The 23,099-nt window shown below is 44.2% G+C and overlaps 1 protein-coding gene and 1 long non-coding RNA gene across 9 annotated transcripts in view; one reads left to right on the plus strand and one right to left on the minus strand.

Annotated features, from left to right (window-relative positions):
* SLC44A3 (solute carrier family 44 member 3) overlaps window positions 1-23,099 on the plus strand; it is a 118,927-nt gene that overhangs the window by 39,732 nt on the left and 56,096 nt on the right. For 6 of the 7 annotated variants that reach the window (XR_006601827.1, XR_006601825.1, XR_006601826.1 and 3 more), the window contains exons 10-12: window positions 7,417-7,582; window positions 17,711-17,867; window positions 20,646-20,732. Coding sequence is in view for 4 of the 7 variants with exons in the window: in XM_004752557.3 (XP_004752614.1) it covers window positions 7,417-7,582; window positions 17,711-17,867; window positions 20,646-20,732 (410 nt within the window). In the remaining 3 variants the exon portion in view is untranslated. The remainder of the gene's footprint in view (window positions 1-7,416; window positions 7,583-17,710; window positions 17,868-20,645; window positions 20,733-23,099) is intronic. The other variant, XM_004752556.3, reaches the window with a different exon arrangement.
* Window positions 13,449-17,186, minus strand: LOC123387366. 2 transcript variants are annotated; one of them, XR_006601829.1, is made up of 3 exons: window positions 16,408-17,172; window positions 15,840-15,988; window positions 13,449-14,359 (listed from the first exon to the last, which is right to left on the minus strand). It is a non-coding gene; the product is annotated as an uncharacterized LOC123387366 (long non-coding RNA). The 2 variants fall into 2 exon arrangements; XR_006601828.1 differs by having other exon boundaries at window positions 13,449-15,988; window positions 16,408-17,186.

Genomic DNA, 23,099 nt, shown 5'->3' on the forward strand with positions numbered 1-23,099 from the left:
ACAACAAGGAGAGAGCCAGTCCTGGGATTTGGGGCTACAGGTGGGGAGGAACACATCCTAGGGCTGCCTCAGGGGTGAGCGGCCAGTGGGTGTCCCTTTAGTTCCCCGTTGGGCCCAAGTTGTGCCCGGGACCCCAGGGCACGAGATTATCTGCTACAGAGCTGCGAGCAGGAGAGGCAGGAAGACAGGTAGGGGATTCTGTGGGGCCAAAGATAGCACAGCATTCTGCAGCCATCTGGGAGGTCAGGTACTAAAGTGTGGCCATTCTCTGTCAGTGGACGGAGGAAACCAGGCCAGAGGGTGAGGGACAGAAGGGCAGGAAGGAAAACCAGGTGCCTGGGACCTGACGTAGGCATGTGTGCTAGCAGACCTTCCACTTTATAGGAGAGGAGGTATCGCAGAGAGCTATGGCCTTCCCTCCTTCCTGGCTCGGGCATCCGAAATACCAGACTGGCTGTTCCCTCCAGCCACCTGACTCTCCTTTCCACTCACCTGTGGGCCAACTCCGGTGCACAGAACTCCTTTGTTTCCAAAGAACTTTTCACTCCATGCCAGAGCCACCGCTCTGGGTCTGGGCAGGTCGCTTCTTGGCGTCATGTCATTTTGACCTTCAGGAGACATCCCAGCTGCACTTGTGGGAGACTGGGAGCTGCGGTCTGAGCTTGTGAAAAGAAGCCAGGTGATGTGGGTGATCAGAGGGATTGTCTCCCCTCACATCCCCTCGGCGAATTATAGAACCTTCCAGTTGTCCAGCTGGTGCCCAGTGTGGCTGCAGGGGTTGGGAGTGTCCTCAGTGGATGATAGTTGGGAGCTTTTTATCATGTCAGGTGGCTGAATGAACTGGTATTTTGGGGCACCTGGGTGGCTCAGTCAGTTAAGCATCTGCCTTCGGCTCAGGTCTTGATCTCAGCGTCCTGGGATCAAGCCCTGCCCTGGACTCCCTGCTCAGCTGAGAGCCTGCTTCTCCCTTTCCTCTGACTGCTGCTCCCCCTCTTGTGCTCACTCCCTCTGTCAAAAGCATAAATAAAATCTTAAAAAATAAAGAAAAAAGAAGAAGAAGAAGAAAGAAACTAAAATCTTAATGTATAAAAAGGAAAATAAAAATTCAGGAAAAAGTGAACTTGGTTGATTTTTGCCCTGATGAGCTATTTCTCTAGAGGCTTTAAATCAGTCTCTGAGGTAGTCAACAAATTCTGGCTTATCTGGGAATCATTTCAGGAGACTGTATCAAGGCCCTGCACCTGTGACACTGATTAGCCATTAGAAACTGTCTGCCACCAGCCATGTGACAACGACTATTAAAATCCAGTGGGGAAAAGTGAAACTGTCATAACCTTGGGAAGCCAGCAGGTGCAGGTGGCAGGTCGGAAGGAGCCCACGTGGGCTCAGTACACCATTAGGGTGGTCCGGAAACCCCAGGGTTGACAGTGGAGGAAGCCCGTCTTAGTGGAGGGGGTCACTTCCCCTCCCGGTGTGCTGCAATTAGAAAGGTCATCACAGGGATGCAGTAGGGCCAAGGGCCATGCCTGGAATCAAGGGACCCAGGATCTCGGCTGGGTCTGGCCTTCCTTGTTCCTCTGTGCTTCCCTTTTCCCATTTTGGCAATGGAAACTTGACAGGGATGTGAGGAGGTTGAGATGGTGCCAGAGCTTTGCTTTGCAAATAAGGGCCTATATATGTTCCTTATGTTGGGAATTCCTGTCAGCTAGAGTATCTGGTACCGAGCTTCAGCTTTACTCTCTGCCCTGCCTAGTATATTTGAGAACACAGTTTCAAAGAAAATTGTCTTTTTTAAGTTCCTAGAGATCTAGAAGATAAAGTCTCCTAGCAGCCCAGACCTGTCCTAGGAACAGGTAGAGGGAGCTTGCACAAAAGAGATTTTAAACAGTCCCTGCTTTTTTGAAGTTTATGGGCCCTTTGAGAGGGTGCAAAGGAAAACAGTCTGCAGGGACATTCGTGCCTTTGCACCTGCCATGCCTTCATCTGGAAACATCTCTTCACAACCTGCACCCCACTCTCTACCCCCAAACTGCTTGAAAATCTAGTCATTCTCCAAGAATGGTTGTGAGCATTGCAGTTCTTAGAAATCTATCTGTAAGTGCGCCGGGCATACCTAGTATTGCTTCTTCATTTTCCTTGCATTTTTTATACTCTTCATTCTTTCAACAACAGCTCTCCATTGCAACCCTGGGAACTAGATACAGGACAGAGCTTCTAGTGAGTGGGCAGAGAGGGAATAAGTAAATATTTGTGTGTCAGATGGTGATGAGTCCTAGAAAGAACAATAATGCAAGGCAATGACTCATGTGTTCCATCCCCCTGGAGTATGGACATCTTGAGGGCGGGGGCTATGTCTTTTTCTTTTGGGTCTTTTGCCCCAGTGTGCAGCCCCTCAATGAGTTCAGTGAGTGTATCCTGAATCAGTAGGTGAGTTCACAGCAGCTCTGTATTAAATGAGACGTGTACTCAGAAAGAACTTGGTAAATTACAGATTCAATGACAGTGAGATTTTCTTCTCTTTTCCCTTCATCTTCATGCTTTCAGAGCAGAAGCTGAGCCAGTGGGAGACATAGGCAAGAACGGATGTCAGGAGGACACTTGAGCCAGCTTGCTGGAAGAGGACAGTGCACAGAATGTACTAGAAGGTTGAGCCCTTCCAAGTTGGACCTGCTTCCTTTGGGAAGTTATCCCCACTGGCTGGACTGCCTTCCTTGAGAAACTGCTATGTATATGATCATGAGTATCACCTTGTTCTTTTGAAATGCTTTAAAGCTTGTTTTTAATATCTGAACGTATGGCTAGCTTCATGATGAGTTTCCCCCTGTTTGTATTGATGATATCCCAAAGATCATCTCCGGTCTCTATAGTAAAATATATTAGGGATATAGAATATATCGGAGATATATTTTTTATTAGATTTATTAAGGAAGGTTGATTCATTCACTCATTTGTTCATTCAGTAAATATTTATGGAACATTATGGAACAATCTGAGGTGGGAAGTCATTCCAGTTTTAAGCAGAAAAGTACCATGACCTGACTTATATTGTAACAGCAGTCATCCAGGGAAGAGATGGTGCTGGCATAATAAGGGGCGAGGTGGGACAGACCAGATTCCCTGGCTGTTCTGAAGGATTTCCTGATACATTAGCGGAGGGTGTGAAGGGAGGAGATTTAGAAATGACGCTGAGGAATGGGAGAATGAGTCTGCCGTCTGCAAGACGGGCAAAACTCTGAGAGGAGCATGTTAGGAGACATCATATCAGCCTTGATTGTGTTAACCGACACAGCTTTCTGGCAGCCAGCTGGAGATGTCAAGTGGGCGGTTAGCTGTTTGAGTCTGAAGTTTCTGGAGAGGTCCCAGCTAGAAAGCCACATTTGGGAATTTGGGAGCATTTTAGAAATGGTCTTTAAAACCATGAGCGTAGAATGAGTGCAGGGAGAAGAGTGGAAATCCAAGGGCTGTTCTTTAGGGACCTTCAGCAGTGAAAGATCCAGGAGCTGAGGAGGAAAACAGAAATGAGGCTAACCAGGAGCAGCCCGTGGGCCGGAGGATAGAAAGTATGCAGTGTTGGAGTGTGGGGGAAGGGCTTCAGGAATTTGGGAGTGGCCTACAGTGTGTCAAGCTAAGGCTAAGCGAGATAAGACCCAAGGGATTGAGGATGGATCACTGAATTTCATAACAAAACTGCTTCAGGGAAGTTCGGAGGTTAGGGGAGGTCGGGGGTGGATCGTGATGGGAGTGGGTTTAAGGGAAAGAGGGAGAAAAGAATAGAAATGAGTAAGTAGGCACCATCTTGAGGAATTCAGCCATGAAGAGGAACAGAGGGGCACCTGGCTGGCTCAGAAGAGTGAGCAATGCTTGATCTTGGAGTCATGAGTTCGAGCCCCACCTTGGGTACAGAGATTATTTTAAAATAAATAAATAAGCTTAAAAAAACCTTAAAGAGGAACAGAGAAATGGCAAGGAAGCTGGAGAAGTAGAGCCAGGAGAAGGTTTGGTTTTTGTTTTGTTTTTTAAAGATGAAAGATGGTTAATGATTTCCTTAAGAGGTACATTTGAATAGAGGAAGCAGGGAGGGGAATGGCTGAAGAGCTGTCATCAGTAGATGAGGAGGAGATCCAGAGGAAGGGTTCGCCTTGGGATCACGGACAGTGTATCCCATTAAGTGGGGGTCCGGCTAGGGGCTCTTGCTGACAGCAAGTAGATGTTGGAGGTAGGCCCCGGCAGAAGTTTTCTGATTGCTCCTCTTTCCTCAGAGAAACCAGAAGTAAGATCATTGACAGAGAGTGACAATGGTCCGGGGTTGGGGTGGAACCCTTAGAGTTCAAGGAGGACTTACAAACATTCCAGAAGAAGGGGAGATGAGTAGACAAATACAGCAACATGTGAGTTCCTGATAGTCACTCAGACGGTATCTTCTTTCTGATTATTTGTTTGCGTCTTTCATATTCCCTCCATTAATGGCTAATGTCCAGCATCATTCCGACATGGAGTAGATGCTTAATAAATATTGTTAACTCCACAGCTGGAATTCTCTCTACCTATCCTTCGGTTATAGCTAACCCTGTATCGTACTCGCTTTTCCCAGGGTCTTAGCCACTTAATCCTCATAACAGCTGCATGTGTGGCAGTCAGGGTCCCCAAGGACGCAAGGAGTTGGTGTTAGTGTCTTCAGATTGCAAGAGATGGAACAGAGATGTTATGAAGTTCCATAACCTGCCCGAGGCTGGTCAGCCATTAGGGGTCAGTGCTGAGATAAGAATCTCACCCTGTGGGACTCAAGCCCAAGGCTGTAACTACTACCTCAGGGTTTGTCTTGTCCACCCTCTTCATCTGGACAAGGAGAGAGCAGAGGCCCAGGTTGCTTATCACATGTGTCAAAAGCTGAGACTGGGACCAAGTCCTCTCCGAGTTCAGTGCCCTTTGCACCATCATCCCTGTGATCCTCATAGTTTGGGATCTATCTGAAGTCCAGTTCCCCTTAACACAAGAGCAATCACTCTAGTGTCAGTCGTCCACAAAGCTGCTGGTCCTGATGGAGGGCTCTTGCCTGCACTGACACTGCCATCCAGGAGAGGGCAGTCTTGCGAGCATTTACACGCCTGCCCCACCCACAGGCAGTAACCACGGTTTCCTAGGCTTTCAGCCCGAAGCCTGAGCCGCCTGATTTTTCAGAGATTGTTTGCTGTAAAGCAGAGGTTTTTGAGCAGTAGGTCTGTCCCTGCCAAGTGGCATTTGGCAGTGTCCAGAGGCCTTTTGGGCTGTCCTAAGTGGAGGGGGTGAGGGAGGTTGCTCCTGGCATTTGTGGGCAGAGGTCAGGATGAATGCTAAACATCCCACAAGGCACAGGGCAGCGCCCCCAGCCCCAACGAGGAATTATCTGCACCAAAATGTGAATTGGTTTGTTGAGAAACCCTGCCCTAAAGGAAAGTCTCAAAACAGCCTGATACGGCTGAACCAGAGGAACAAAGAAGGTGGCAGAGACAAAGATACTCTAAAACAGCAGTGACCAGAATAACATAGGGGTTCTGCTTCTCTGGAAAATGCTGAGGGGTGGGCAGCTTGTATCAATCTGGGCTTACCACTTTGGCCACTCTCCAGTCGCTATAGCCATCAGTGTGCCGAGCCGGAATGTGTGAGCGTGCCCCTGACGGTGCAGGGCAGCCACAAAGAGAGACCACCCCCCACCCTTAGCAGCCAGGGCTCCGTATTTACCTTTCATCTGTCAAAGCAAGCATGCCTCCTGTTCTGTGGCAACATTCTCCACCCCCGAACCATGTGTGACGTTTTAGGCCTGTGCTTGCGAAACTGCCGTCTCTCCCCAGGACCTGACCTTGCGGGAAGTAGAATGTGCTTGTGGGCTGGCCCTGGTCACTTCTGACCTTCCATAAAGTGATTCTCCAAGTCTCCCCCGACCTGATCTACCTCAGTGCGTGCATTAGTGGTGAGGGGCTCACCTCCTTTAGCACGGGGAATGCTTTTCTAAAACACACCCATTTTGGAAAAGCATAAACATTTCTCAGTGCCATACCTGAAACAGAAGATTGCCTCCCAGGCAGGAAGAGCCCAGTGCTCAATAAAATATTAACTTCTCTGTAAATCAGGCCGCTCTACTGTTTCTCACAATGTGACTCTTGTTCAGCAGAACGCAGGGCCTAAGGCCCGAAGGCCGGCCTCCGTCCATGGAATCCGGTTGCTTCACATCACTATTACCTTCTCCCACTTCCTCCACAGAGACCCTCTTGTGAATGTCTCTAGACACAGGAATTATGAACCTAAAACCAGTTTATAGCTAAGAAAGAAAATATGAAACAGTCCTTAAATGTCATTCAGGTTGTAGGTTTGCTAAAGACGGAAGTGCCCATCTTCTGACTTGTGATAGTTTTAGGATGGTAGTTAGTATAGTTACAATAATTTTAAATACATAGTAGGAGAAACATCTGGAAATCACGCCGAGCCACGGAGCTGGGATTTGGATTTACTAAATCCAACCTGAATGGAATTGAATTGCAGAGCTTATTTGGGGCCTTCCTCAAATGAGGGCAAATCAAACGGACTGGCCATGTAAATGGCAGGGCCCTGTTGGGGTGACCCTCCTGGCCTGGTTTACTCCAGTATTGAGCTCCTTAAATTTAATAAAATCATTATCACATACGGAGTGAACTTTCTATAGACCAGGCCCTATATTAAGCATTTCCCGTGTAATCTCATTCAAACCCACCAGCAGGAAATGGGTATTATACCTAAGGAGACTGACTAGCTTACCCAGCTCAGGCTGAGATATAAACCTACGTTAACACTGAGACCCAGTAGGTATTTTAAATGTGCTAGAAGAGTTTGCCCTTGAAAGGAACTCTGAAATGAATCCCTTAGAAATAAATGGAGAGTCTTGTCTCATTTATAAACTCTAAATTTGGGGGGTAGTAGAGTTCTAGAATATAATCCTAGCAGCTATGGTCCTAATAACAAGTTTTTTTTTTTTTTTTTTAATCACAAAGTGGTGTGGTAGAAAAACCATAGATGTTAGGATCTAGTGTGTCAGAATTTATCTCCTTCTTCCACTAATCATGAACAGGTGAGACTTTATGAAAGTTCCTTGGCTCTTCCAAACCTCAGTGTTCATAACTGCAGAGTGGGATGAGTGTTAGAGTATAGGTCAAGTGTCTGGCAAATTGCCTACCCATTAGTCATTATGCATATGGTTATTGCTAGTACTCAGAAGTTAAACCTGTGTCCCATTTTTCTGTGTGTGCTATGAAGAGCTCAAATGAGGTTGGATACTTCCAACTTTACTCTGGTATCTTTTTGTCTAGGGAATGCTAACAGCCAGCCACCGAGAAGAGTGGCCTAGTGAACCATCTTACGTGCTTTGGCAAACACTGGTATAAAGCATATTTGTGTTTTAAACTTTAGGAGCTGCACGGGTTATTGAAGGTGGCCAAGTGGAATATCAGCCTCTCGTAGGCATTCGGTACATGTGGTGGTACCATTTAATTGGCCTCATCTGGACCAGCGAATTCATCCTCGCATGCCAGCACATCATGGTAGCCGGGGCGCTGGTCACTTGCTATTTCAACAGGTAGGTCTAACGGGTGACTGCCCTTGACTTGTCTACGTGCTTCATGTCAGATATCACGAAAAGTACTTTGGAGTTTTAAAAAGGGATTGGCAGGCATCAAAGACACAGGTCAAATTTTGACCAGGATGCTTGTTTGGTAGTGAAAAGAAATATTATACTTCAAATCTGTCGCATTTCCAAGCTCTTTCGCCTTAAGCTAGAAAATTCAGAGGGAAGCAAAACAGAGTTGTAATCCTACTGCTTAGAATTGAAAGACATCTGGAAGGAAAGTTTGACTTATGTAAATATCCGTTCTTATTGACTTCAAACCTAAGAAAATTACTGAACTGTTTGGAACACGCTGCAGTAAGTTCTGTGAGCATTCTTTTATCCTATGTAAAATAGGGAAAATGTTTTCTTAGAAAATAATTTTAAAGCCTAAGGAAATTGTAGGCAACTATAAATACAATTCGTGTTCATCTTGTTAAGTACTAGGGAATTAATTACTTGCTTCTTTGTTCAGCGTGATACTTATTTAAGTGTTTCTACCCCATTACCTCATCAAAATAATTGAGGACACACACACCCCCGAACTTTTTACCTCGTATGTGTGTTGTGTGTGTGTGTGACTCTCCACAGGGCAAAGATAAAACCACAGGCAAACTGAACAGGCCAGGACAATGACAGGGTTGGACTGAGGACAGGAAGTTTATTCCCGATAGGGCTGATCCTCCTCTGATCTCAGACCAAATGAGCAGATAAGCATGAATATTCGTGGGGGTAAGAAAGTCAGGCAGGGATGATTCATCCCAAGGAGCAATTACCTCCCGACAATAAGGAGCGCTGTGGGTTTTAATACAGGGGTGCTGTTCGGGAGCCCTCATCATTAGAGACTGTGGAATGCACACCAGGCCTTTAGGCCTTGGCTTTAAGAACCTCTGAGCTGCTAGAGGTGGGTGGCGTGTGCAGCTTGCTCCTGAGTACGGGAACAAAGATTATTCTAACCGTGTTGGCTAGCAGGTGACACCTGTCTGACAGTAGTGATTTTTATGTTACCTTAGAATCACAAAACCGAAGCATTTTCAGTGGGGGCTTTTGGTTTGGACTTCTAGTGAGTGTCTACCTGGACCTCTAATCCCTCTTCCTACTCCAGCTCCCCTCCCCGCAAACCATGAAAGAATGAAGGAGGCATAAACGTACAGGGACAGTAAGAAACGACAGAGAAAAGAAATATCAACCAAATGCTGGAAGCTGAAGAGAGGATGGATGAGTAGCAACTGAGCCGACTAGACAAACCTGATCAGGCTCGTCTGTGTGTGATGGCTGGGAGAAGAGGTGAAAGGAAGACAGGCTGATCTGAGTGAAAAAAAAAAAAAAAAACCCTAGATGGGCAGGAATTCAAGTGTAAAATGTACTTTTGAAGGTTTGTTATAGGTCTTCCTAAAGAACAGTTAAGCCCCTTCTCCAAACAGCAGGAGATAAGATCTTTGCTTTCTGGAGGGGTAAAGCAGAAAGGGTCCAGACTTGGGTATCTGGCACAGCTGAGGCTGGGGGTAAGGCTCTGTACTGAAAGAAGAGGGCATAAGTAAAAGTCTAAAGACTGAATAGTGAGAACCCCCACGGCCACCATTAAAGGGTATTCAGTGTTTCAGTTCCTAGGATGTTGACAGCCAGGTTGATATCCCCTGGCAAGAGATTAGGTGATTCTTTGGAGAACCAATCCAAAGTAAAGACCCGTAGATAATGCCATATGGTGGGGGAGGGGTCCCCGAATGAAATGATTCCCTGACTGAACAGACAGTGAAACTCACCAGGCAAATGTCACCCCTCATACAGAGCCGCCAGTTCACGCTATACTTAATTCACGCTATAGCTCCTCAGTCTTAAATAAGAATGGATAGCCATGATGATTCAACATTCACAGATAACCTCTAGTAAAGCAAAAGACCTAAATGAACAAAACAAGCAAAGGGAATTTAGGGAAAATAAAGACAATTCAGACAACAGAAGAAACCTACAAAAAAAAAAAAAAAGAAAAACCTGTAATATCCTCAGAACAAAGAAATACCGCATCCATAAAATAAGTACAAAAAAGAAAAAAGATTTCTTAGTCATTAAAAATGTGATTGCAAAAGTGGAATTTTTCTTCTGAAGGATTAAAATATAAAATTGAAGAGTTTTTCCAGAAGGTAGAACAGAAAGACAAAAAGATGGGAAATAAAGGAAGGATAAAAAGTTAGAGGCTGCATTTTGGAGACTGAACATCTGACTAATATGAGTTCCAGAAATAGAGAACAAAAGAAAGAGAAAGGAGGAAGTTATCAAAGAAAATTTCCCAGAGCGAGAGGACATGAGTAAAGGGAAGATCCCAGAAGCTTCTAAGGGAAAATTAGATCACAGGCAAAGGATCTAAAACTAGAATGGGGTCTGATGTCCCACAGCAGCTCTTAAAAAGGAAGACAATGGAGCAAACTTTTCAAAGTTCTAAAGAGAGATTATTTTCAGAACTAAAACTCTATACCTGTTCCTGCTCTCAGTCAAGGGTAAAAGAGAATAAAGTCATGTTCAAGATCACAACATCCCAAAATATTTTGCTCCCCATCTTTCTTAGGAAAGGGTGGTCTCGGAAATGAATGAGTAAGCCACGTAGGAAACTAGGAGTTTCAGGAAATGCGATCCAGCAGAGTAAAGAAGAACAGGGAGTTCCCAGAAGGGTAGCTTCCATGAAGCAGGTATAAAAAACACCCAGTCCAAGGAGGAGCAGAAGAGCAGTGGACTCCCAGAGGCATGTCTCCAAGGGAAAAAAAGAAAAAGGAAACTAAGAGAATGCCAGATATGTTTGAGCAAGTAGAGAAAATATTTACACTTGGGTGAAGTATTTGATAAAGCCCTAGAGAAACCAAGCAAGTAAAAAATGTGAAACAGTTACTAACTTCAGGAAAACCCAAAAGTTGTATAGGAAAGGAACTGTAATCAGAACACACTACTTGGTTTATACTCCAACAAAAATAAATAAATACATAATTTTTTTAAAAGAAAATACTACTTGGATCATTGTGAATGTTACTAATGTACTGATATTGTAAACACTAAACATTGACCGAAACATACTCAGTGGTAAAAGATTGAAAGTTTTTCCTCTAAGATAGGAGCAAGACAAGAGTGCCTGCTCTCACCACTCCTGTTCAGAATAGTGCTAGGAGTCCTGGCCAGAGCAAGATGAAGAAATAAAAGGTATCCATCCGAATCAGAGAGGAAGAAGTAAAATGTCCTTGTTTGCAGATGATACGATCTTATAAATAGAAAAAGCCTAAAACCTCCGCTAAAAACTATTAAAACTAATCAGTGGATTCAGTAAAGTTGCAGGATACAAAATCAACATACCAAAAACAGTTGCATTTCTAGAACAACAAAATATCTGAAAAATAAAGCAATCCCATTCACAATAGCATCAAGAACAATAAAATACTTAGGAATAAATTTCCCATTTCACAGGTTGACTTTCATTTTGTGGGGTGGTTTTTTTTTTTTTTTTTTTTTTTGGTTTTTGGTTTTGGTTTGTTTGTTTGTTTGTTTGTTTTGGTTTTTGGTTTGTTTTTACTGTGCAGAGCTTTTTATTATCACTTATTAATTTTTGCGTTTGTGGCTATGCTTTTATCTCATATTCAAAAAATTATTGCCAAAGCCAATGTCAAGGAGCTTTTTCCTTATGTTATCTTTAGTTAAATGGTTTCAGTTCCTCTGGTTCAGTCTTTAAACCACTCCAAATTAATTTTTGTGAGAAGTCTAAGATACGGGTGTAATTTCATTCTTCTGTATGTAGCTATCCAGTTTTCCCAACACCATTTATTTTATTTTATTTTATTTTTTAAGATTTTATTTATTTATTTGTCAGAGAGACAGCGAGCGAGAGCGAGCACAGGCAGACAGAGAGGCAGGCAGAGTCAGAGGGAGAAGCAGGCCCCCTGCGGAGCAAGGAGCCCGATGTGGGACTCGATCCCAGGACGCTGGGATCATGACCTGAGCCGAAGGCAGCTGCTTAACCAACTGAGCCACCCAGGCGTCCCTTCCCAACACCATTTATTAAAGGACTATTCTTTTCCCTTTCTGGGGTCTTGATTCTGTTCCACCAATCTATATGTCATTTTTATGCCAGTGCCACACTGTTTTGATTACTACCCCTTTGCAGCGTAATTCAGTGTGATGCCTCCAGCTGGTTCTTCTTTCTCATGACTGATTTGGCTATTTAGGATCTTTTTTTTTTTTTTTTTTTTTTTTTAAGATTTTATTTATTCGACAGAGAGAGATCACAAGTAGGCAGAGAAGCAGGCAGAGAGAGAGGAGGAAGCAGGCTCCCCGCCGAGCAGAGAGCCCGATGCGGGGCTCGATCCCAGGACCCTGGGATCATGACCCGAGCTGAAAGCGAGGCTTTAACCCACTGAGCCATCCAGGCGCCCCTAGGATCTTTTCTAATACCGCACAAATTTTTAAAACTGCCTTTTCTTTTTCTGTGAAAAATGTCATTGGAATTTTGATGGGCAGTGCATTGAATCTATATATGGTGTTGATAGTATGGCTATTTTAATAATATGAATTCTTTTGATTTTAATAATATGAATTCTATTGATTCACAAAATATCTATTTGTGTCTTCTTCAGTTTCTTTCATCAAAGTCTTGTAGTTTCCAGGGTATAGATTGTTCAGCTCCTCTGCACAGTAAAAAACAAAACAAAACAAAATGAGAAGCAACTTATAAAATGGAAAAAAATATTTGCACATCATATATCTCATAAGAAGTTAATATTCTTTATATTTATATATAAAGAACTCATATAATCCGATAACGACAAAAACTCCACTAAAGGGGTGCTTGGGTGGCTCACTGATGCAGTGTCTGGCTCTAAATTTTGGCCCATGTCATGATCCCAGAGTCATGAGATCAAGCTCCAGACTGAACTCCACACTTGTGGAGCCTGCTTAAGATTCCCTTCTCCCTCTCCTACTGTCTCTCTACTCCATATCCCACTCATGCATGCTCTGTTTTTCTCTCTTTCTAAAAAAATAAATAGGGGCACCTAAGTGGCTTAGGTAAGCATCTGACTTCAGCTCAGGTCATGATCTGAAGGTCCTGGGATTGAGCCCTGAGTCAGGCTCCCAGTCAGTGGGGGGTTTGCCTATCCCTCTGACCCTAGCCCACGCATGCTCTCCCTCTGTCTCTCTCAAATAAATAACATCTATAAAAAAGAAGATAAGCAAAGGGGTGCCCAAGTGGCTTGGGCAGTTGGTCTCATCTCAGGTCTCAATCTCAGGCTCGTATAGAGCCCAGCGTCAGGCTCCTCACTCAGCACGGAGTCTGCTTGAGATTTTCTGCTTCTCCTTCTTTCCCTCTGCACTTCCCACCCACTTACATGAGCACGCTCTTCCTCTCTTTCTAAAATAAAATCTTTCCAAAAAAGGAAACAAGAAATGTACAGATTTAACACATAAATAAATAAAGTTCACCTCTTTAAAAAAATCCAGTTAAAAAATGGGCAGAGGAACAACATATATTATCTTTCCAAAGAAGACATACAAATAACCAAGAGGTACATGAAAAGGTATTCAGCATCACTCATCATCAGGGAAATGCAAATCAAAACCATAAGGAGATATCATCTCACACCTGTTAGAATGGATGTCATCAAAAGATAAGAGATAACAAGTGTTGGCAGGGGTGTGGAGAAGAGAGAACCCCTGTGCACTGTAGGTGGGAATGCAAACTGGTGCAGTCACTATGGAAAACAGTATGGAGCTTCCTCAAAAAGTTAAAAATAGAACTACCTTATGATCCAGCAATCCCACTTCTAGGTATATATCCAAAGGAAATGAAAATAGGATCTCAAAGAGATATTTGCACTCCCATGTTTATTGTAACATTATTCACAATGCCAAGTTATGGAAACAACCCACATGTTGATCAAGTATCAACAGATGACTAAATAAAGAAGATGTGGTACACACACACACACACACACACACACACACACACAATGGCATTTTAATCATCCATGAGAAAGAAGAAAATCTTGACATTTGTGAAAATGTGGATGGACCTTGAGAGCATTGTGCTAAGCGAAATAAGTCAGAGAAAGATAAATACTGTAATATGCAGAATGTAAAAAAGCGAAAATGGTAGAAACTTAGCAACAGTAGAGTGGTAACTAATAGGGCTTGGGGTTGCAGCTGCGGGAAATGGCCTGATGCTGGTTAGAGGGTACAGACTTCAAGTTAGCATGAATAACTTCTAGGGATCTAATGTCCCGCATGGTGATGGTGGTTAATAAGACTGTATCATATACTTGACAGTTGCTGAGAGAGTAGAACATAAATGCTCTTACCACAATAAAGAAATGTAATTCTGTGACGTAAGGGAGGTGTTAGCTAGTGCTGTGGTGGTAACCATTTTACAATATATCAGATCAACACATCGTACACCTTAAACTTACAGAATGTCTTATGTCAATTATATCTCAATAAAGCAGAGGAAAAACTCTAAAAACTTCAGTATAAATCTGTTGAGAAGAAGGAGAGAATGGGAAAATGTTTAGGTTGTATAAGATAAACAATTGACAGACATGTTTCAAAGTGAGAAGTCGGGCGCCTGGGTGGCTCAGCCAGTTGAGTGTCTGACTCTCGGTTTTGGCTCAGTCATGATCTCAGGGCTGAGAGATGAAGCCCCACCCACACTGGCCTCCGGCTGCTTGTGGAACCTGCTTGGGATTCTCTCTCTCCCTTTTCTTCTGCCCCTCGCCACCACCTCTAAAAAAAAAAGAGTGAGAATTCAGTAGACAATATCAGAAGCAGAAAAAAACACATGGCAGAAAGAACACGTAATTTGGAAGTGTGGGGGAAGTTACAGAAGAAATAGCTAACGTATGACCTCTAGGGAAAGAAAATGAGCAGTGGGAAAGCAAACGCCTGTCTTCTCTCATTAGCCTCGTGCTATTTGACTTAAGATATTTACATACTACTTTGATAAAACCAAAATGTATGTCGACTAACTTAGAGCACTATTTCTTTATTAAGGAGTTCTGCTTTCTTTTTTACATGGTGCCAAATTTTGGAAACCTTAAGGTTTTTCCTCGTCCCAAGGCTGACAAGATCTCATGTTCTGGCCTGCACTCCGGGGGTGGGGGTGGGGGTTAGCCTGCCTGCGTTCATCTTTGTCATGGATGTAAGTAAGCATCGTGAGAGCTGAAGACATCACGCAGAGACCATCAAGCGTCAGGATACAGCGACCTGTAAAATTTCTCTTTTACAACCATTCACTTGAAGAGGGGTCCACAGAGAGCCATAAAGATGTGGCGAGGGGTGGTGAGAGGAAGGAACTAGAACCGTTCAACTCGGAGAAGGGACGCTTGAGGCATGACTTCATCATCGATTTTAGATATTCCAGAGATGGTTTCCAGCTGCTCTCGACTGGCTGAGCAGGCAGCGAGGGGCTGGGTGAATAGCCGAGCCTGTGGGATTTAGGCGGGAGACAGATGGGTTTCCTAACCCTAGCCAGCGTCACCGGGGACGGCTACAGAATCCTGTTCTTCGTAATAAAGACAATCTCCTTTTTCTGGAGGGTTGGAAAGATGGACCGTACGGTGATGTTGCTGAAAGAAACATCAGGAAAGGGTGGTCTCTTCGGGGACCACACAACACCCGTTTGCTGGGGACCGGATTTATACAGGCGGCCGTCCCTCCCGTTCAGGCTGGTCCTTGTCCAGGAGCCTCTGCACAGAGTTACACCCCCATACCGTTGCTGAGTCCTCAGCCCTTGGCCGGAGCCACCTGCCGCTGACACTTGCCTCTGGGATGCTGAAGTTGCTTGCTGGGCCTGATGCCGTGTTGTCCGAGGGACGAGTGGTTGCCGCACAACCCTAGTGGGCTGTGACCCAGAGCCGCCACAGGACTCAGATAGAGGGGACGGTTAGAGCCTCTGCTTGGCGCCTTGAGTTGCTATGGTGTCCTGGGGCTCCGGCTTCCACAAGACAGCCACAAGTTTAAAATGAAGGGGACACCGGTTCCCAGGGCCGGGCGAGGGACGCATCGTAGAGTCACCTACTCTCTCACTCCCCCAGGTCTTCCTTATGCCACTGCCACAGAAGCGGGGTGGAAGGTGCTGCACACGCAGTATGGCCTGGGGACACAGGCAGACCTGCCAGAAAGCCCCGGCTTCCTCAGCTCAGCCCCAGGTTGCCTGACACGCCCAGCGCTGCATTGCCCTCCCGCAAGCCAGTTCTCAGAATACCGTGAAATCCAGAGATGAGTATCATTTTAAGCTTCATCGGATATAATCAGGTCCTCTTCCTGAGGGCAGGTTCTGCTGCTTGTGAAGGAGGCAGAGATGAAGGTGGTGGCCACAAACACACCCGGGGAGGCACGGCAGGGCGATGTTACCTTTGAACATGGAGAAAGGTCTAAGAAGACAAGGTGGAGGCCTCAGAGACACTCTGCTTGTTTAACCCTTTTCTGTAGGATGGTTTCTAATTGGGGGCATGTGGGGGGGTGTATTTAATGACTCCTGTCTCCACGAGCCAGCCTGAGTTGGAAGAGCCTTCTTTTTAAGTTGTTTCTCTCACCACATGATAACCCAACTTCTGGAACTGAGGCATCCTCTTCTAGCCAAGCCCCAGAGAGCCTAGAGTGACAACCAGAGTGTGTCACAGACTACAGCAGTCACGCTGCTGCCCGAAATGGTTGATCCCTCCCAGGGAAATGTTTTCAGAACGAGGATGCTGAAGCCGAGACTTCAACACCCAGAAGACCAGACCCCAGAGCCCCCCTCACAGTGGCCTGTGAATCACTTGTTTCCTTACCAGATGGAAAGCAGGTGCTGTCCTCTTTTCCCTGTATCCTCTCGACGCTCTAATAAGTTCTAAGGCACGTAAATCTCCTAAATGGAAAAGCAAACATTCTTCCTTTAAAAAAAAAAAAAAAAAGCTGAGGAAAGGGAAAAACCATGTCAGAGTTTCCTGGCCGATACCACTGTTCTAGTTTATCAGACCAGCATGAATTCATATCAGCAATAGTTTCCCTGGTATTTCCTATTTTCAGTAATACTGAGTTGAAACACACATCATCCTTTTCGTGGGGCGACTGGATCACGGGTTCTCTCCTCCCAGTAGGACTTTCGGGTTCTCCTTTCCTTCCTGGATGATTTCAGTAACAGCAAAAGACAGCCCTTTTGTCAGCTCTTGAGACATTTCTGGCCACGTTCCGTTTTCTCCCTCAAAACCTAGGCTCTTGTCAGAACCTTAATTCATAGTGACTTATTAGTAACCGGAGCGCGTTGTAGCATAATCCATTATGAAGTAACCAAGCTTCACTTGAATCAGAGGTGGCTTCTCGGAAAGGGCCTCATTTTCTAGAACTGGCACCAGCAGGAATTGAGAGGGTCAGGGGAGGGGTGGCGCCAGCCCTCCCGCCTTTGTGTTATCTTTCAGGTTTGGGGTAGGGTGAAGGCCATGCCTATTCTGTTCTTTTTCACTTTTTGTTTCCCCTCTGCTTGGGAAACTGGCTTTTGCGTTCTTGGTTGCTGTGTCATGACACGTTCCACAAATGATTTACACTGAAGTGACCTTTAAAGAGCAGAGTAGAAATCAGCTGGATTTTAGGAGCCTGGAGCTGTGCGGGAGCTGGAACTTTCTGTCCCTTTCACGTCAAGCTGGAGCTCACTGGTGTCCCTGTGGCTGCCCTTCCTGGTCACATGATTTGGTGGTGATTTTAATCACCAAGCCAATGCTGGCAATTTTTACATATGTAATGTAGACCTTGGGAATGATTATATAATTAAACTTCCGAAAGGGAAAATGAGATTAAGAGAAAACTTACAGGATTTGGGGGAGGGGAGGCATGATAAAGAGGGAAGCTTGTTTATTTTCATTCCTCAGTATTTTTTTTTTTAATTTTCCTTTTTGTTTGTTTGTAGCATTGAGTGGCATGACAAGAAGTCAGTCCAAGAAATAATTTAACCTTCGCTACCAATGAGTATGAAAGTTTTGCCAAATGCTTATTGCGTTACTGCTTATTGCATTTATAAATCATCACTGTTGATAATTTGAACCAGAGAAGTTTTAAATGGTGTTTTTTAAGTGCTGTCTTTTTTCCCTCTCTTCCCAGAAATAAAAATGACCCTCCTGATCGCCCAATCCTTTGGTCTCTTTCCATTCTTTTCCGCTACCATCAAGGAACAGCCATAAAAGGGTCATTCTTAATCACTGTGACAAGGATTCCAAGAACCATTCTCATGTACATTTCCAGCGCTCTGGAGGGCAAGGTAAGTCTGTCCCTAAGTGCAGAGGGCAGAGGGTGTTGGGGGGGCGGCGGCAGAAAAGGTAATCATTGGGCAGCTGCAGCAGGTCCCAGGACAGGACTGTGGACCCTCGGCAGTGGCCATTGTTTCTGTGAACACTTATCCTGTTTGTTTGTTTGTTTTTTAAGTAAAAAAATATACTATGAGATAGGAATAATATTAGTTTGTTTCTCTTTTAAAGCTAAAATATTCCTTAACTTTTCTGTTTCCTAGAGGGTGCTGTGGGAAGTGACTGGTGCGGAGTGGGGAGGGTAGTTTTAATAAGTGAGTGGGAGAGAGAATGTGTGTGTGCGTGCGCACGCACGTGTGTGTATGTGAGAGAGAGACAGGGAGAGAAAATGTGCTTAAGAGTGAGAAGTGGACAAGCTGACCTAAATCTCAGCGCAAAAGACAGAAAACTGTAGAGCTTTTGTGCCTGGGGGTTTTTCTCCTCCCTGGTTTTTATTTCCATGCACATTTGGTTATGAATGCCAGTGGAAACCAGAACACCAGGAAAACAGCTGTTCTCATGGTATTTCTGGCTTGCCAAACAAGGGAAGTCTGGACTTTTCCCAACTTTTCTGTTCTCACACAATGTTAATCCCTTACCCACCCCCACCTCAGTGTTTGTGACTTGATCAGAGTTTTCACAAGTTTACCTGGTTCCAACCCTTTGGACGTGGGTCTGTGTCCTTACTAAAGGACACATAAATTGGGGAAATTCTACATGTGAGTTTATTCCTATATTTTAAAATTGTTTGATGTTTTTAAGTGTCTAATCAAGGCTTACGATTGGTACATGAATTAGGAATAATGGGTTGAATTTCACATAAAACTATCTAGCTTCCTTATCATGAAATACATGCTAAGGACTTGCCCTGATTGTAGAGTATTTTCTTGTATTTCTATTGAAAGATTGCCCTGCAGATACTAATTACGTGCCCACATTAAAAAAGAATCAAGTTTGTCTTTTTTTGGAAATAAATCCTATAGTGAGATTCTCAGGGCTACATTTCAAGCGATGGAAAAATGTATGCATTTTGGTGACTTGCAGAGGCATTCCAGTTCCAAGCCAAACCTAGCTACTCTGGCTCCTGCATTTTGTACTTTGATCCTTCAATTTCAAGAAGGATTTTCTCTTTTTAAGGATTTTATCTATTTGGGACACCTGGGTGGCTCAGTTGGTTAAGCAGCTGCCTTCGGCTCAGGTCATGATCCCAGCGTCCTGGGATCGAGTCCCACATCGGGCTCCTTGCTCAGCAGGGAGCCTGCTTCTCCCTCTGCCTGCCATTCTGTCTGCCTGTGCTCGCTCTCTCCCCCTCTGATAAATAAATAAAATCTTTAAAAAAAAAAAAAAAAAAAAAAAAGGATTTTATCTATTTATTTGACAGAGAGAGAAATCACAAGTATGTAGAGAAGCAGGCAGAAGGGGTGGGGGGAAGCAGGCTCCCCGCTAAGCAGAGAGCCGGATGCGGGGTTCGATCCCAGGACCCTGGGATCACGACCTGAGCTGAAGGTCGTTAATAAGGTTAATAAGCAGAGGCTTATTAACCCACTGTGCCACCCAGGCGCCTTCAAGAAGGACTTTTTTGAAGAGTAGAACATATTTCTATTTTAAATATATTCATTGTATGCATTGGCAATAGATAATCACAAATTAATGAGCACTAGAGAACCTCGCCATCCTTCTTAGAGCTAGGCTCCTTAAACCCTGGGCCAGCAGCCTTCCATCAATCTAAAAGAGGTGTTAGTGACTGGTCTCTGTGGCAGGGGTCCACTAGGTTATTTATCACTTCTGAGATCCCAGAAGGATCAGGGGGCCAAACTCCCCTTTCGTGATCTCACTGCTTTCTTCAGTTAAAAAGACATGGTTTTCCCCCACACTGTGTCTACTACTTAAACACTTCTCACCACTGCAGTGTGATCTTTCCTACATGAAATGGCTCATTCACAACCACAGCCAGGCTGAAAAGTGTCCAGATCAAGTTTCATCCAATTGAGTTAACACTGGGACAAGAAAATGTCCATATAAGGCTGAGTTACTTCTGGGGTCTTCAAGAGAGGACTATTTTCAGGATTGTTTAAAGGGATTTTTTTGTTGTTTGTTTTTTTAACTCTGGGCAGTCAGTGGGACACATTCAATCACCCCTCCTCCAAGAGTTTTATTCACTCTTGAGCTATGCTATGTCCAAATTACATGTCAAAGGACTAATTTGTCCCTTGAAATTTAGCCCTAAAAAATCTCTGTATGGGATTTTTTTTTCCTGCAAAGAAAGTCAAACTTGATTCCTTTTTTTATATGGGCACATAATTAGTATCTACAATGTATTATTTGTTTCACGATCTTTAGGTAGTGGATTTTTCAAGAACACAAACTGGTTTGAAAAAGCAAATTTTATCACTGACAACACTTAGGGGAAGATGGAAAGAGTTGTTTGTTTGGTTTTTTTGAACTAGAACCAGAATGCCTAGTTTACCTTTGCTAGTAAATATGGACTAACCCATTTCTGGTTTTGCTGAGGTCACCAGCAATCATCACAAGGTAAGCCCACAGAAGAGAAGCTTCACCCTCAGCGATAATTGTGGTAATAATTAGTTGTAGTAGTAGCATGTGCAGAATGGAAGGACATCTCCCACACCAAGTGCCTCCCCAGGTACATAAATCTACAAGTTAGAAACTTGGACTATGTGTCTGTAGAAACTGCCTGCTTCTTTCTTTCTGTATTTCTGACTCTGTTCGTTTGGTTCTGATCCCAATTCCAGCAGCGTGGTCCGTGGTCCAGATGTGTGTGCAGACACTGCTTCTGCTGTTCCTGGTGTCTGGGCATTTGTCTGCGTCAGTTCAACCAGGTATGTCTACTGCCGCATGCCCCAAGGACACACAGAGGGGCCCTCCAGTGGACTCCATCTCTTGGGTCAGGGGTCGGCAAATTTTTCTGGGCAAGGCCAGACTGTAGGAATATTTCAGACATGGAGGCCATTCAGTCTCAGTTGTAACTACTCAACTCTGCCATGGTGGTAGGAAGGCAGCCACAGACCAAGTACTAATGAATGGGCATGACTGCATTCCAGAAAAACCTTTATGGACACTGAAATGTGAATTTCATGTCATTTTGACCTGTCAAGAAATGTTGTCATTCTTTTGATTTTTTTTTCCCAACCATTTAAAAATGTGGAAGTTATTCTTAGCTTTGACCAGAGGAAAACAGGCTGTCTGATGGATCTTGCTTCTGAGCTATAGATTATATAGGTCATTAAAGCCATTCTTCCAATTCTGAAGGAAATGTGTTTCCCTTCTCAGAAATAAAAAGGGGAGGAGTTTTTAGAAATTCTAGCATAATGAGTATGTGTCAACTGAGGGCTAATTGTCAATGTCTTCTTTAAGAACTGTATGTAATTTTCCTGAAATAGGAAAAGAATTGCTTGTCTGATTTTTATATATTTCACCAGCTTTTCTCTTTCAAGCTATAAATATTCCTTTAAAAATCAGAAAAAATTATATACTGCAGTTGTTTGGATTTCACATTTTTTTTCTTGAGTCTTTCAAATTGATGGACACTTAAGTATATGTTACGCTTTTCTGTAGATAATTTCAGAAATTAATAGCCCTCAGCCAAATTTACAGAAAACAGTATTTTTCTAAGTCAGCTTTTATAATTTAAAAGTCCACAGAAATCTCACTTAGCAAAGTATTTCTTATTATTGCCCCTCTTCCTAATAAATATACAGCCAAAGTAAAAGGACTAATTAGACCATCTGTTTTTAACATCTTACTATAAGTGGTTTTAAGAATACCTTTCATTTTTCAGGGTAAAGTGTGGTCTTAATAGTGTAAAACTCTATTTTTAGGTGCTAAAGAATCTCGAGTTCATTTTAGAGTGTATTTTGTTTTAATTCAGTTTGCTTTAAGCCAGCATAAAGCATAGTAAAATACCATAGTACCTGGGCCACTGGGGGGCTGAGGTGGTTAAGTGTCCGCCTTCTGCTCAGGTCATGATCTTGGGGTCCTGGGATCCAGCCCTGCATCGGGCTCCTTGCTCAGTGGGAAGCCTGCTTTCTCCTTTCCTTCTGCTGCTCCCCCTGCTCGTACTCTCTCGCTCTTTCTCTCTCTCAAATAAATAAATAAAAGTAAAAAGTAATTAGCCCCTTTCAGAATAGTGAGTTGTATAGCAAGTGAAACCAGACCCTATGACTGTCTTATTTATCATGGATGTGATATGCCAGCTTCTCTTTCCTAGAACTGTGTGCACACATCCAGACACCAACTTAGTCTGCAAAGACTTTGAGATGCATGACAAAAATATACTCTGATAAAATATATCTGGTCATGAAAATCAAGGCTAAGAAACATGGTAAACTAGAAAGATGAAAGCATTGGGACCACTGATATCCAAATATGTTGGCCACAGGGTCCCATAAGGCCCTAAAGTTGATTGGCCATCCCCTCTCACTGTGTACGTAAGTTCACCTCCTTTCTCTGTTGCTCCTTCACTCACGGAAGCCTGGGGGCTCCTTGTGGGTGCCAGGAACCACCCCTTCAGGGGAGGAGAGCAACGGTGAGGAGGCAGAAGTGTGGGCCGTACCTCCACCACTTTACCCTGGCTTCCATGCAGAGCAGTGCCGCTCCCATCGGAGCTTGGAGTGGGATTCCACGGAAGGTTTCAGTTGAAGACAGGGCAGTGCTGCTAAACCATATTTGTTAGCCACTGTCCTGCACCTTGTGCTTCTCTCCTCCGCCTTGTTATCCTGTATATTCTGCGCTCTGAAATTCCACCACCTGTTAGGAACCCACTCCCCTTTCCCTTGGGAGTTCAAACTATTTCAAAGATCCTAAGTAGCCTCCAAGCTAGCCACACCTTAATTACCATTATAAAGAACTAGGGGCCTTTTACCAGATGTTCAGTGAGAGTGACTGTCCCTGAACCACAAAAAGACCCCACTGGCCTGGATTCCGCCCATGATGCATTCGTGTTGCAGATGGGGCTGGGGCCTTCAGATTCTGGTCATGGGGCTGGTACACTAGGCTTCAGCATGAACCAGCCGTCAGAGTGTCTTTCATTGTGGTGGCCGCTGCAGGACCCAGCAGCCTAGGCCAACACAGGCCCTGCAGGGAGGCCTGCTGGTTTGAGAGGGAGAAAGGAGGGGAAGCGTGGAGAAGGAAGAGAGAAAAATGATGTGAATACTGATAGGAAGGAAACAGTCCCTTCTAGTCTAAAT

Source organism: Mustela putorius, unplaced genomic scaffold (genome assembly GCF_011764305.1).
Source record: "Mustela putorius furo isolate JIRA1106 unplaced genomic scaffold, ASM1176430v1.1 tig00003853_pilon_pilon_pilon, whole genome shotgun sequence".
Classification (NCBI taxonomy): domain Eukaryota; kingdom Metazoa; phylum Chordata; class Mammalia; order Carnivora; family Mustelidae; genus Mustela; species Mustela putorius.